Source organism: Argopecten irradians, unplaced genomic scaffold (genome assembly GCF_041381155.1).
Source record: "Argopecten irradians isolate NY unplaced genomic scaffold, Ai_NY scaffold_0389, whole genome shotgun sequence".
NCBI classification, from domain to species: Eukaryota; Metazoa; Mollusca; class Bivalvia; order Pectinida; family Pectinidae; genus Argopecten; species Argopecten irradians.
The window spans coordinates 19,304-34,548 of NW_027187856.1; the positions used below are offsets into that span (position 1 = coordinate 19,304).

The 15,245-nt window shown below is 34.4% G+C and overlaps 1 protein-coding gene across 1 annotated transcript; it reads left to right on the plus strand.

Annotated features, from left to right (window-relative positions):
* The first annotated feature begins 13,921 nt into the window (after window positions 1-13,921).
* LOC138312610 (ERC protein 2-like) lies at window positions 13,922-15,016 on the plus strand. The gene has a single exon (XM_069253418.1). The coding sequence runs from the start codon at window positions 14,225-14,227 to the stop codon at window positions 15,014-15,016; it is 792 nt and encodes a 263-aa protein (XP_069109519.1). The 5' UTR covers window positions 13,922-14,224.
* Window positions 15,017-15,245: the final 229 nt, after the last annotated feature.

Consider the following 15,245-nt stretch of genomic DNA (forward strand, 5'->3'; position numbering starts at 1 on the left):
ATACTTTTTAAAAAATTTTTAAAAATTTTTTGGTATATTTATGATTGAGAGTGGTGCTATGTGTTAGAAAAAAGGTGTAGAGGGCGACTTTTATGAGAAAGGGTAAATACCTATGTTTGTCTATTTACATGATTTATGAAAAATACATTAACACCGTAATGAATTAAAAGAAACATAATCGATGACGGCCCATCCTAACAAGAACTAAGCATATATATGTATTGTAGTTATGACTTGTGTCCTATTAAACTTTCGGAATTGCCCGTACGAATTACATTAGATCTGTGGCGTTTACCTTTTTGAAAAAAGATTTGGATTCACTTCCTCCAGTTCATGTTGTAAATGTGGAGGGCGAAGGTTCGGATCCCCTGGTGGTGGGTGATGTGGTTGGACCATCATCTGATAGAAATAAAAACAAAACGCGCAAATATTACCTCAAATGACTTATTAAGTGTCGCAAAACCAATATTATGTATCATAGGAAACAACTTGAATTCAGACAAAATTTGTTTGGCAAGTCCAAGAGTGAAATTCTTATTACGAACCATGATCATTGCAATATCCCTTTTACTGAATGACTTTGAATTTGTATTAATTGAGAATATTGAACGATCACGGTTTCTTTCACATACCCTACACTGATCCAATATATAATGTATAATCATTCGGAGAGAAAAATACACCCACTGCATTAAGTTAAGCATTGGTTGTCATTGTTTTTGACATGCATGGGTGTAGTAACATACATTGGATGTTCCAAAATATAACCAGTGTATGTTACACACCAATGCATGTCAAAAATATGACAACAAATGCTTAAATAACATGCACTTAATGTGTTTTAATATTGGTCAGTGTAATAGTATTTGAAAGAAACATTTGATCGTTCATAAAATAACTAATAATCGATGTTTTTGCCATTTAACAGCGGAAAACGGAAAACTGACAAAAAGCTATGCCTTCATAAATAGGACTCTATTAATGATTCTATACTCTTACATATTGATGTTCGAGGAAATATAAATACTACATACAAAACAACAATCAAAGTACTGAAAGTACTAAATGGCTCGGTCTCGATATTAGGAGGAATATATTTCTAAGGTCAATACTACTGTAGTTTTGTACAATAAGAAATAAATTTGGCTGGTGTTCCTTCCAGTTTGGACTTTTTGAGGATTCCTTGGACACCAAGGTGTAAAATAAGAGACACATACTAAAATCTTGGAAGCCCATTCTAATATTTCCTATGATGTTATATGTCAAATGATTTTATAACACCTTTAGCATTTTCCTTGTTAATTTGATGTTAATGAAAATATCCATTCTTAATGACTATTACCATCAAGTTCCTGGGACCACAGTATCAGTTAACAAGTATTGTTTTGCAGCAGAGAAAGACAAGGGGCATACTTTTCTATGCCAAAATGTCTTAAATATAGAATATGTCTGTCCTCTAGAAGACTTATCAATATCACCATGTGATTTTTTAATAAATTGGTCAATTGGTATACTTTTAAGTTTTGTAATTATTCTTTTGTAAAACAGCAAGTTGATTGATATACATTGTATCCGAACTTCAATTCAAACCGGATAACTTGTTAGCTCACCATAGACCATGAAATTGTTTGTACACTTTCTTAACTTCAGGATCGTTTTACAAAATTACAAATGAATTTTTCTACAACATTTTTTTATTTTCAAATCCCCATACCTCTGATGAGTAAAATAAAAACTGTCATTACAAGTGAATCAAATATTTTCAGTTTAAGATGAACAGGAAGAGATACATTCCTTTATTTCTTATAAACAGCAAACACCGATTTAATTGTTTGTTCAGCAGGTTTTTCCCCTTTCTTTAAAAACGCTACCACTAACATATTGTCGTGTACCTAGATATGTAAACAATTCTTATAAATTCTAATTCTGTATTCCATAACTTCAACTGGTGTTTGTGGGTACCGATTTACGTCTTGAGAATATCACAATTTTTATCTTTTCTGATATTAAGTTCTAATTTCCATGTTATGCAATATTGTTAAAATTCATGTAACACTTGTTGTAGACCATCAGATATTTCTGATATCATAACAGTGTTATTGGCAAATAGTATGATAAAAAGTTTGGGATACATTCCAATATCATATACCGTTAAAAACTGGTTTAATTTTTGCGCAGGTAATTTTTAGGGGCTGAAAATGCTTAAAAAATCTACTATCAGTATATTTTGCGCATCAACAAAATGGGGAAAACAATGTCCAGGGAGTCCCAAAACCGATGTATGAAGGTGACAATTTCAATGCAAATATTCCCCATAAATGCTTGACAACTTGCACAAAAAGTGTTGTATTTAGAAGAAATAACATATGAAAACCGCATTTGTGTTTGTTTTCTTTTATTGGTCACCGTAACCTGAAACCTGAAATATCTAGCAGATGTCCAATAAACATTGGCGGTCTGGTCCGCCGTACTCCGTGCACATGTCAATTTTTTGTGAGATATTACACATGAATAGTAATCAGGAATATTTGAAAAGAGTAAGAATAATATTTTACTTAAATTGGCACAATAAGTAATTAGTGTGTTTGAGATCATTAACAATCCACAGCAACCAGCTAGCGGATACGTAGTTTAGCTTGCAACAATCACAGTGTGCATAATTTGTCAAGATTTGTAAAGACAAAAATATTCTTTTCCACCAGGTAAGATTCTAAGTCATAATTAGGTAGATTGAAAAAAGGAAGGGAGATAAAATAACCAGATAAATATTTGTTGCGGGATCAGACTGGGTTGATTATCGGCGATCAGGTAGCTCAGTCGGAAGAGCTACATTTTCTTCTCTCCTGTTACAGAATTGGCACCCAACTAAATAACCAACGGTTGTGGTGTTTGAAAGGGTCTCGTATGTATTCAAAAAAAGAGGGAGGAGTGTAGCGGGACTGGACTGGGTCGATTATCGATGACCAGGTAGTTCAGTCGGTAGAGCACTCAGCTAGTGTTCGGAGAGTCCCGGGATCGAATCCCGGTCTTGCCGCTACATTTTCTCCTCTCCTCGTTACATATGGTACCATGCATGTAGATATTCAAGGTTAAATCAATAATGTTTCGCTGATCTTGCAGAATTGCCTTACAGTGTTATAATGAATGCAGTAAATGTATGTTTCCATTGGTGTGATTGATTTTAAGGCAGTTCATGTGGTAGACCAAAAAAAAGGTATTTTAAAATCAATACTTTCAGAGTGATCAGGGAACATTGATAGTCAAGGCGGGGAAAACATAAGACGACCTGTGTTATAACAAATAATGTTTTAATTGATGTTTATCATTTTAAATTTGTCTCGAAGGTGATGATTAAGTGTGTTATGAACGATAAGCTTAATATGTTTTTGACAAAAAGTATTAACAGCTAATTGTCATATTGTGTTTTAAATTTAAATAATCTATTTATTTATTCATTTCATTTCAAGCATGTACATGTCATAGAATATTAACAAATATCATTTATATGCTTAAATCATATTACAGTTAAATTCAGAATAAGGAATTTGAAGATGATGATTAGTAATTATTGTTTCGGATTGAAAATCATTACAATATTAAGCTTCCACAGTTGAAAATTACTTCTTTTTGTTCACCACAATTCTTCTCCTAGGCTGTTTTCCAGTTGAAATGATACATGCATGCTGACATTCTGTAAAACATAAGGAAACAATAAATGTATTAACAGAGTAATTACTGAAAAGGCTAATATCATATAATTAAACATTTTAATCATAAATAGCAATACCAGCATAGAGGGAAATATTATTGAAGGTTTAATTCCCGCTGTTCTTCAGTCCTCCTGTTCTTACATGTAAGAGTTTTGTCCTTTCATAAATTGATTGTAATATACAGTCTATAGCCGTTGTTATATAAATGTGCACAAAGAAGTATAAAAAATACACACGTATTGCATGATGGTACAGTGGTAAATTAATAAGTATATACAGAAAATGATGGTGCGTAAAGTCTATTTTGTTGAGTAAAAAAGTTAAAAAACTAACATTGTTTTCACACCCTGAAAATGTAATCGCACTAAAAAACAGTGATCATGTGGGCATTTTGTAAGACTGTGCCGGGTGGTAGAGATTAGTTCCGCTCGAGTGATCAACACAATGCAAGTGAGAGTCGGGGAATATGTTTATGTAAGTTACTAATTGCTAATCTCTGATGCTTGTATGGTAAAATGGTCCCCCAATTAAACTCAGGATAATTGCTAAACAATTAACAAGTTTTCTGCGTACATTTGTTACAGATTGAAACAGCTTTTTAAGTGCCGTTTTTACGGAAAGAATTATGAAGAAGAAATCGGCATTTTCGTCGATCTAGTAGTCCAAAAAAAAAAATATCACTTCGAGTTATATGAACATTCCACATATGATATTTATGTCATTCGGCCAAAAATTTATACTTCGTATTACCTAGTTTAATGAAATATGCTGTATGTATATGATCAGAAACGTCAAGCTCCTGTGGTGAAAATAACTAAAGTGTTTTAAAAGTATGGTTTAGTGGTAATCTCTGAACGTGCTTTAGTATATAGATATAATCTGATATTTATACATGTGCTTATAAAATTATCGATAATAATGGATGTGGTTAAATATTCATTACCTTATTAACTGCCGTTAGTTTTAAAGATTACGCCACCTTTGGACATTTACAAAATGTTCATCGTCTGTCCACGTGCTATTTTATCGTGTAGTCCAAGTTTGTCCAAAATTTTTTTAGAGTTGTTCTTTCTTCCATTGTGGAATTTACACGTACATGTGGCATAACGCAGCCGTAGATAAAACAAATCTCCATATCGTCCTGAAATATATTTGCTGTCCGAACTAATGTGATTCAAAGTGCAAAAAATCTTTATTGTAACAATTTTAATGTTTGAGGTGAAATATAGATTTTCATTTTTTCCGTTGCGGGATAATTGTCACTAGTGGGGACCTAAACGATCCGTGGGGCGAAGCGAAGCATTTTCGGGACGAAACGTCTTCATGTATTGAAAACAACATTTTCAGGACGAAAAGTCTAGATACATTGTACACAATTCACTGTGAAAATTTTTCCAATCTAAGATCATCTTGGACGATGTATCTATGGTAAGGATATGAAAGCAATTATCTACTATTATTCCTATTTCAACATTACAGATAACGCTTATTTCAGTAACTTTTCATACGCTAAAATTTGCTTATTTAAAATTCCCCGCGGTAAAAATCCATCATAGTTGTTGAATTTACTACTGCCGGCTATGGTGCCAGTAGATATATGCGAGGCAAGATCTCGCGAGACCAATGCATATTGAATGGAAATTTGACTGTGATTGTAGGATTTTTGCAAACAACATGCGCGATCCCAATAGGGAGGTAACCCTACGCGCAAAAAGACTGATGTATAAGCTATTGATTACCACGAATGTATTTATCAGAATTCATAGCGCCTTTAAATTGTAGAAAGAAATATACATATCTGACGAAGCGTTCCAGTAAGATAACTGTCTGGTATCACGAATTATGAAAGCTATACTCTGTTAGCAAGTGAAATTAGAAAGTACAATTGTTAACGAATTTAATATATAACCTTGCAACAATTTGGAGTTAGTTGATTGGTATAAACATACCTGACAAGTAAAATAAAGACTGTCAAAGTGATAAAAATCTCTGAGGGAGATGAAACAATAGAAAGCAACTGACGATATTAAGAAGTGAAGAATCGTAACTCTTATGATAAAATGGTCAATGGAGGTAAACGTTAGGGATAATTGTACCTGGGTCTACCGACTTCGGCTAATGTAAACATTGCTATCAGACCCCTTAGTCTAATTAAACTTGTCTTCCATCACAAATGAAAATGTCGAATACATGGCTTATATGTGCAGTAACGCACTGAAATATACCCTTTCCCATGCCCTCATATCAAATGGTCAGTTTGATGCAATACTTTTGCCTTCCAGTACACAAATGTTAAATATCTGCTTACTACAATTTTTTCAATTGGAAAACTATTATAATTCAATATAACAAATGAATTCCCTATTTTTACGTAATATCTTCAACTCATTACTACAGACAATTTTTTATATATGGACTGGTGGTAATCATTTAAAAAGAATTTCAGGGTGAAATGTGTTTTGGGATGACAAATTTATACAAAAAAAATGCATTAAGGGAAATTATTCTTATTTGACTGATTTCACTCATTTGTAATTTATATTGCTATTTGAATTTCAATTCATTTTCAATTGACAAACATTTTAATCCCCTCCAAATCAATTACATTTAATGGTGTCAATGAAAGTTTATATCGATACATCATTCTCATAGTTTATATCAAAGTATGACGTGGTACTTGATAGTTGTCAATTCAAAGTTTTGGAATCTAATAAAAAAATATAGTTTTGAATTAGCCAATCTTGCAAAGAAATGAGTGAATATAGATTTCATTTCAACTCTGATGAAAACATATGTATTCGAAACTCAGAATGCACAACACGGCAGTAACTCTATAACTACAAAAATTTCGACACATATGGAAAGAAAACTATTTGAAAGTGGATACACGATAACGTCATGTAACATAATGTCCTATCAGTTCGCACCTTTTAAATTGCTATGGCAACTTAATCAACGTATTAGATAATAAATAATGTCTGTTGAAATTAGAACGGTCCGAATTATGTACCAAATGTCTATAATTCATCAATACTTTTGGAGAAAAAATACATATGAATCTATCGAAAAATTTAGTGAACAATGCTTTGAATAAAATAACTATAATTATGACCAAATTATGATTAACAAGAAGTTTGCCGATTGGGTTGCTTATTAACCTATTCATGGTCGGAATCAAAGACCGAACTGTGTAAATGTTTTACTTTAAATAATGTGATAATGAGAACTTTGCTTTTTTTCAAAGACTTGGTGTGCCTTCTAATTATCTGAATGCTACAAATATCACTTTGGATGTTTGGTTCATGAACTCTACATGTTTTGACAGACATATTGCATATTATTGCAATCAGACAAAACAATCCTTTTGGTATTTTATAATGACCACAGTTCTTACAAAACAGAGGCGGTGATTTTGGGCTGGTAATATCTGCTTTAGTTATACACTGTTAAACATCTTGTCCATCTGATCAATCCAGGACTGCAAGGTGTACTCTCATAAATCAGTGTGGCGTTTTGTTGAATTTAGATTGTTACCTTGAATAGCCAATTGTCATTTGATAGATTCAGTTTTGTAAATGACGTTGTTGCAAAACACTAAGGTGATCATACAAGATCTCCAAAGGGGGGGGAATGCATCCATAATTTCAAAGTCATCCACTAACACGGATTTCTAAAGCAGTGTCTTTAGGGATTCATAAATGACGCTTGGTCATTGTATATTATTGTGGCAATCAACATGTTTGATAGATTATGTTTATAATCTCTAACAATTAAAAGTACGCATTAAAGTAAATTGGCCATCCGCTAAATGACAACAACAACTCGCCTGGGTCGAAGACTGTCCACAAAATGTATTGTTTGGTAAAAGTGTACGCGGAAAAGATTCATGACTTCTGTATGAAACTTGATCAATCATACAATCTACATCCCTAAGTTATTGAATGACTACACTTGAACGTTAACCTAAATAAACCTTGCTTACCATTGCGTTTCTACTGTCACCGAATCTATTAACTACCAAATCCATTCAACAGTATAGCGTTTTCTGACAGAAGGTAGGTCATATGAGAGCAATTTCATGGTTAAAGAACATTGGTTTTGTAAATAACCTGACATAAGGGTACAAGCCCTGTAACGAACCGAGGTATCTGTTACAAGTTCGGAATCTTCATTATGTGATATGCAAAGTTGCAGTACTGCTTTCTGGTGGGTGAACATGTTCTCCGGTACTAATGCTAGAGAAGTAAATTCGCAAATGTCCGCAATTACTAATTGTGGCTGTTTAACTTATGATTAAACTATGTTAATCAGGTATAGTAAGCAAGTTCTTTCAAGAATTACTCTTGTCAAGACATGTAGTGTTTTCGCATTTAACCTTTTAAGGGTCCGAATTCTCCTAAATAAAAAGTTTCAAAACAAGCTATTAATTCCACGGCCTTTGGATAGGGTGGTTAATGAAGTATTAATCTCATACATTTTCAGTGTTTAAAGTGACCATACTACATCCCTAAAAATACAATGGAGTCACATGGATTAGAAAAGAACCTCAAATCATTATCAACAATTTGTAATTACAATAAAATTAACGATAATTTAGTAATATCATTCCTTATTTGTCGAATAATCTCTAAAAGACTAAATGGTTGTAATATATACCAATGATATAGAAGGAATGTAAATGCCAACATTTCGCCTGAGTTGAATACCTTGTATAGAAAAAGAATCTTTCGCACGGCTCATAAACAATTAGAATGTTTTATTTTCCAATGCCCACTTGTTGTCTCTGAGAAACATCATTGACTAAACTTTTTAAAATACACCAGTGTCATAATTGTAGCAAAGTACTTTGCAGAAATATAGAAATATGGCTCATACCATGAGTCCATAGTTTCCCAGTTCTGTACATACTGTTCACTAATAGTTAACCTATCATGTTAATATACTATGATGTCGGGCTCTATTTTTCGGTGAATGAGATTATTTATCAACCAAAAGATGGTCAATCTTAACGGTGCACCCCTAAGTCACATCCTGGAAAAACTATCTCAGTAAACTACTACATATGGCCAACCAATGCCATTGTGAACTAATCATTATCTTTATAAATGAGCTGTGAACCTTGTGAACTCTACTAATAAACCAAATACTAATAATGAAAACATTTTTCAAATTTTGAACATATTTCCTTGAACAATTATTAATTGGCGCCTCAAGACCGCCTTGTAAAGAACCAATCCTCAGTCACCCTGGTGTATCAACTATATCACATTAACTTATTCGTTGATGAAAGGTGGCAAGTTCATGTAAAACAACCATTACAGACGCTGTTGCTTTAATGTCAACTCTTCTACGAAATTTGGCGATATAATCAAATTGAGGAACTTCAGTAGTAATATTGGTACCAAACTATTTAGTTGAAAGGAAGTGAAAAACTGGGAATATTTTGAACCCTAGCATCCTTCCATCATCACAACTTGTAATAGAATTCTGTAGTATCAGAATACACGGCTAGTATCTTATAATACAAGTTTATGTTGTTGCTCGACACGGAAAGACGAGATAACTCGACAAAGACTCGTCATCTCGGCGTTTCCTAAGTCCTCGCACCAAAATAAACCTTGTAATGTAAGATGCTAATAATGTATTCTCTATGTATGTTACACACCATGCATGTGAAAAATATAACAACCAATGTTTAATTAAAAGTTGTCTCCCCTGATATATACATATATTAAATAAAAATTGCAAATGTGCTGAAAAATAGCTATAATACTAATTTAATTAATTTTATGGTTATTTATTTGGAATGGATATGAAGGTATCAATGTGTAAATGCAGAATATATTTTTGATAAGTGAGAGTGGTGCTTGTGTTAGAAAGTGGTGTGCGGGTCCTTTCTGCGAAAGGGAAATAACTATGTTTGTTATTTACATGATTTATGAAAAATATTTTAACACCGTGTTTGAAATAAAAGAAACAGATCGATGACGGCCTCCCAACAAGAGCTAAGCACTATATATGTATTGTATTTATGATCTTGTCCTATTAACTTTAGGAATGCCGTACAATACATATGTTATGGTGTCGTTTACCTTGTTGACAAAGATTTGGATGCACTTCCTCCAGTTCATGTTGTAAATGTGGAGGCGAAGGTTCGGATCCCCTGGTGGTGGGTGATGTGTTGGACCATCATCTGATAGAAATAAAAAACAAAACGCGCATATATTACCTCAAATGACTTATTAAATGTCGCAAAACCAATATTATTTATCATAGGAATCACTAGAATTCAGACAAAATTTTGTTTGGCAAGTCCAAGAGTGAATTTTTATTACGAACCATGATCATTGCAACATCCCTTTTACTGAATGACTTTGAATTTACATTTATTGAGAATATTGAACGATCACGGTTTACTTTCACATACTCTACACTAATCAATATATAATGTATAATCATACGGAGAAAAATACACCCACTGCATTAAGTTAAGCATTGGTTGTCATGTTTTTGACATGCACTGGTGTGTAACATACATTGGATGTTCCAAAATATAACCAGTGTATGTTTACACACCAATGCGTGTCACAAATATGACAACAAATTCTTAAATAAATGTACTTAATGTGTTTTATTCTCAGTATGATTACATATTGGTTAGTGTAAAGTATGTGAAAGAAACCATGATCGTTCATAAAATAACTTTTATCGATGTTTTGCCATTTAACAGCGGAAAACGGAAAACTAACAAATAGCTATGCCTTCATAAATTGGACTCTATTAATGATTCTATACTCTTACATATGATGTTCGAGGAAAATATAAATACTACATACAAAACAACAAAAAGGCGTTAATAACGAACACGCTTACATCAAATGCATATTTATAATGTAGTAAATATCATTCCCCTTCAACGTTCCTGTAAGAGGCATGTATGCGGGTATCAGGAATTTTATGTTTTTAGCTAGTGAATATGTTTGGTTTTCTTCGGTTAACTTTTATATAATTTTAACTTGAGTTATTGATTTGGTATAGTCATACTGAATTTTTAAAAACGTCAGTCTATAAAGCCAGAGCATTAGAAAACCTGATGGGAAAAATGATTCATAGCTATAAAAATGAATAAAAAAAGTTGGCTAGAACTTTGTTATGTGTATAAACATAATTTGTGTGTATCAGTATGTATAACTGAGTAGAGAAGAAAACAATGTCAATCTATTCAAACAAAGTACATCCAATTATAACAAACAAACAACTGTCTAAACAACAAAAATACACACGAGGAAAAACAACAAATAAGGACAAAAGCAGAAACACAGACATGTACATGTAGATTGCACAAAAAGACATTGTTCGCCAATAATGTCAGTAAGCTATATGAATGTACAACCTACTCTTATAACCGCCTGTATATAACGACGCCTGTCTTTAACGACCGGTGTTTAGACTTCCCGTGTGTTTTTACTATATAACAGCACTGTGCATAACGACTACCTGTCTAAAGTGGCTAACGACCCGTCACATTAGCCCCGTCAAAGTTGTCTAATGACCAGTCGCTGAGATCGATTTTTTTTACGAGTAAGCGTTCCTTTGAACATGATTCTGCCGGTAATTAACTCCCTTTAGCAAGCAATTGGCAGTCATTACTGATGCCCAAACAATACAACTGCATGGTTCATAACCCTAGCGGTCGTAACATTTGAGGTGCATATAGGGTTGCCAACTTGAGGATGGAAGTTTTAACAGCCGTTTACGTATTTACACTCATGCGACTTTTTAATTTATATTTTATGCAATAAAATCGTCATTTAAATGTGACGAAATTATTCAATAAAAGTCGGTAAAAAGTGGGAGGAGCCTACTCAATTGAACAGCGAATGATGACTCTTCACGTAAGGTAGAATTAGTCATCCGCGATGACAAAAAAAGTTCAATATTTTATTGTAAAATAAATATGACAAACAAAGTAAACTTCAGAGAAAATTTTATTTCATTTGACCAGAACTTTAAATATATATTCAATGTTGCTAAAAGTTAATACATAGCGTAATAACATAAAGAATTTGTACTCGGCCACATATATGAACTCGGTGACCGTTTTTGTGCAGCGAGGCGAAGCTGACGCACGCTTACACACAGGAGTTAGCCGAAGTTGTCAAAACACCGGTGTTCAAGTAGCTCAACGTGTTTGAGATTGTCGTCTGACTTGACGATATTACATCCTTGGGAGCCATGTGATTATATAATCTACGCTTAGATCCATCGCCATCGATAGATGGAACAACTTCACTTGTGTTCGATGGATACAATGTATTTGTGGTGACGCGTAACTGTCAACACGTGGATTACTAGCGGTGCATGTTTTATAATACACATGATTAAATTCTCAAAGAACAAAGACAAGCGGATATGTTCATAACTGACCTTTGTCAGAGGGTATCACGCCCGTCCACCCCAAAGACGCGATCGTAGGATGAACACAGACACAAAGGTAATGTTTACATTTGACAGCACTGCACGTCGCCCCGGTCGGGATATTTTTCCCGTTTCTTTATACAATTGTTAATTTAAAAAATGTTGGTATCATATATAAATATAAAACATATATGTATTGTTTACATTTTTCCAAAATTCTATGAAAAACAACAACATACGCGTAATGTTGCGTCAAAATGTAAACAAAGCCATGTGTTTCTTTTTTTTTAAAAAAAGTAGTCCCTTTAAGTTGCATAGAACATTTTCATACGCAAGTTCAAAGTTCAATGTTACCATGCAGTTATGGTAAACAAAATCGGCTAGTATTTGCGTATAGTGAACAAGCCTAGAGTGTAAATATATATTGATGAAATTCAATGTGGTTCCCGAACTTGGAGGTAAAACCACTTCCCGAGGATTTTCCACCCAAACATTGGACCAATATTAATTGCACATGGCCATTGAAACCGAAATTTAAAAAAATCCCTATGCTTTTATATAACAAAGGCTTCGATGCAAAGATAAATGCAAATATATATTCATGAAATTCAATCTGTTTCCCAACTTTGAAAATGAAACTACGATCCGCGGGAGATATTCCCTCAAATGGTACAAAACACGCGTTTTTGTAGTAAAAACTTATGAAATCGAGTCCACGTGCTTATACTTCAATCATGCATTTGGCCGAAATGTGAAGTTGTATTATGGGTAAATTGTGATCACGTGATCATGTGTTTACTTCCAAATATAGTGATTTTCTCTGACCTGTTCAAAGATGAGGCGCCGGATCACCACGGATTAGAAATTTGATCATTCGGCAACATACGGTGCCCCAGGGCTCTATTTATCTATTATGGCCTGGTTGAGAGGGCACTATTGTCTCATAGTATTGTCGAGGGATGGGATGGAGATGGTTTTAGTACATCACCCTCATAGGAGACCCGTTTTCATGTCATCGTAACAGAACACGTGAGGCGACACCTCGCAACGTTATTTTTCATTTCGAGAGCACGTTGTTCCATTAAATAACGTACATAATGTATGAACTGTCACAGAAATTTGTGATTCTATAAAATTGGATTCAGCTTCACGAAGATTTAAAAGTAGATCAATACAGTGAACTGTCTTTTGTAGAAAAGCAACATTTGCTTCCATCCTCATCTTGACGTCTTGGTCGAAACGCAACGTTATAAGGACGTCATGTAATGGTGGCGTTCAATTTTTCGCCATTTCAATAGTGTCCGCTTTCCCGGGACAATTGCAAAGAGTAGCCATGTGTGTAGCTAATCAGAATCCAGTATTATGTCACGTGATGTACTAATACATGTACGTCATAATGCCGGTGTTAACTCGGTCGTGATACGATGCCGACACGAATAATACCGGTCTGTCTACGTTTTAATCACGGTAATTCTCCGGTTGTCTCCCGACAACTCACCGCAACGTGCCGGATGATTCACGGACAGTTCGGAGCACTGCGATTTGTGCCTACACTATTATTTCACGGAGGACCTCGGTGTTGATAATGCTAGGTTTTACACTTCTAGACGGTCCGTTGTGGAACGGACATCAAGCACGTTCCCCGGAATCTCACGGTGATTTCAAGTTTTGTGACGTTCTGTTGAGTTTTGTCCACGTTTTATCACGGTTGATGCAGATTGGCTGCACGTTTTGTGCCGTTTTGTCCAGGTTTGTCAAGGTTTTGACGGCAAGCCAAGGTGGAAGATAGCGGAGGTCACGTGACACGCACCTGTAGTGGTCAGAGAAAACAACGCTCCGATATTTTTCTATATCTTCTCGTTATTTGGAAGTTTTAACTTCAACTGTTGATATGATGACTTAAGAAGATCATATTTTGTTGGTGTATGTAACTTTAGTGGTTCCAACTCCAGGGAAAAGTGACTTTGAGCGATCTTTTGATATGACAATGGACTAGCACTACAGATAGTGACCACCACTCACGGCGACATTTTATACGATATATGTATATACTACATACTTTACTTGTGTAACTGGACAATATCACTTCTACTAATATGGATTCACGCTACAAGAAACATTCACTGTCCAAAAGTACTGACACTAGTGTTGCGGAAAAACTAGAACAGTTATCCGTAAAGCTTGAAAATTCAATTACGAAGGAGTATATGGACGGCATAGTTTCAAAACTCAAAGATGACATTCAGACTGAGATTCAAAGACAGAATGAGGAACTAGTGAATACTCTAAAGGTGAGAATAAACTATCTGGAGAGTGAAAATGAAGAACTTAAAGAAAAGGTCAGTCTATTAGAACAGAGAGAGAGTGACTCGGAGGACACTATATGTGAACTCGAATCGAAATTCAATGACCTTGAACAGCAGGGCAGAAAGAATTCTGTAAGAATTTTTGGACTTACTGATCCTTCAGTAAAGGAATCTGCCGAAGAGTGTGTAAAAAGAGTGGTGGAATTTTCCAACAGTAATCTTAAAGTTCCATTAAGGACGGAGGACATTGATTATGCCCATAGGCTTGGAAAGTTTGACCAATCAAAGAAAAGAGCTGTGATTGTCAAATTTACTCACAGGACGAAGAAGTTTGAGATTATCAAGTCCAGGAGGATCTTGAGGAACTCTGGTATTACGGTCTCGGAGGACTTAACACGAATTAACCAGCAGAGACTAAGTGAAGCTTTCAGACTGAACAGTGTACAGAACTCTTATAGCATTGATGGCAAACTCTTTGTGGTGCTGAAGAACGGAAAGAAGAGAAGACTGTTTTATGACACTAAACTCACAGACTCGTATCTGGAAAATGACGCAAATTTCAAGTATACTGGTCGTGCGTGACTTTTGGGCATATAATGCCTTTTCGACCAGCCCAGAATAAATATGCATCTATAAGAGACGAGGAAATCTAATTTATTCTCATATCAATATTGGAATTATTTATTGTGTGAAAATGTGCTCACTTGTGTTTGTGGATGTTATTGAGTGATTATTTTCATTTTCATGGATCTATATACAATCTCTTTTCAAAGGTAAGTCTTTTAAACATGTGTATAGAGTATAATAAATA

Bases quoted from the DNA above. Each gene is read 5' to 3' on its own strand.
- LOC138312610 (XM_069253418.1), top strand. From the start codon at position 14,225: ATGGATTCACGCTACAAGAAACATTCACTGTCCAAAAGTACTGACACT.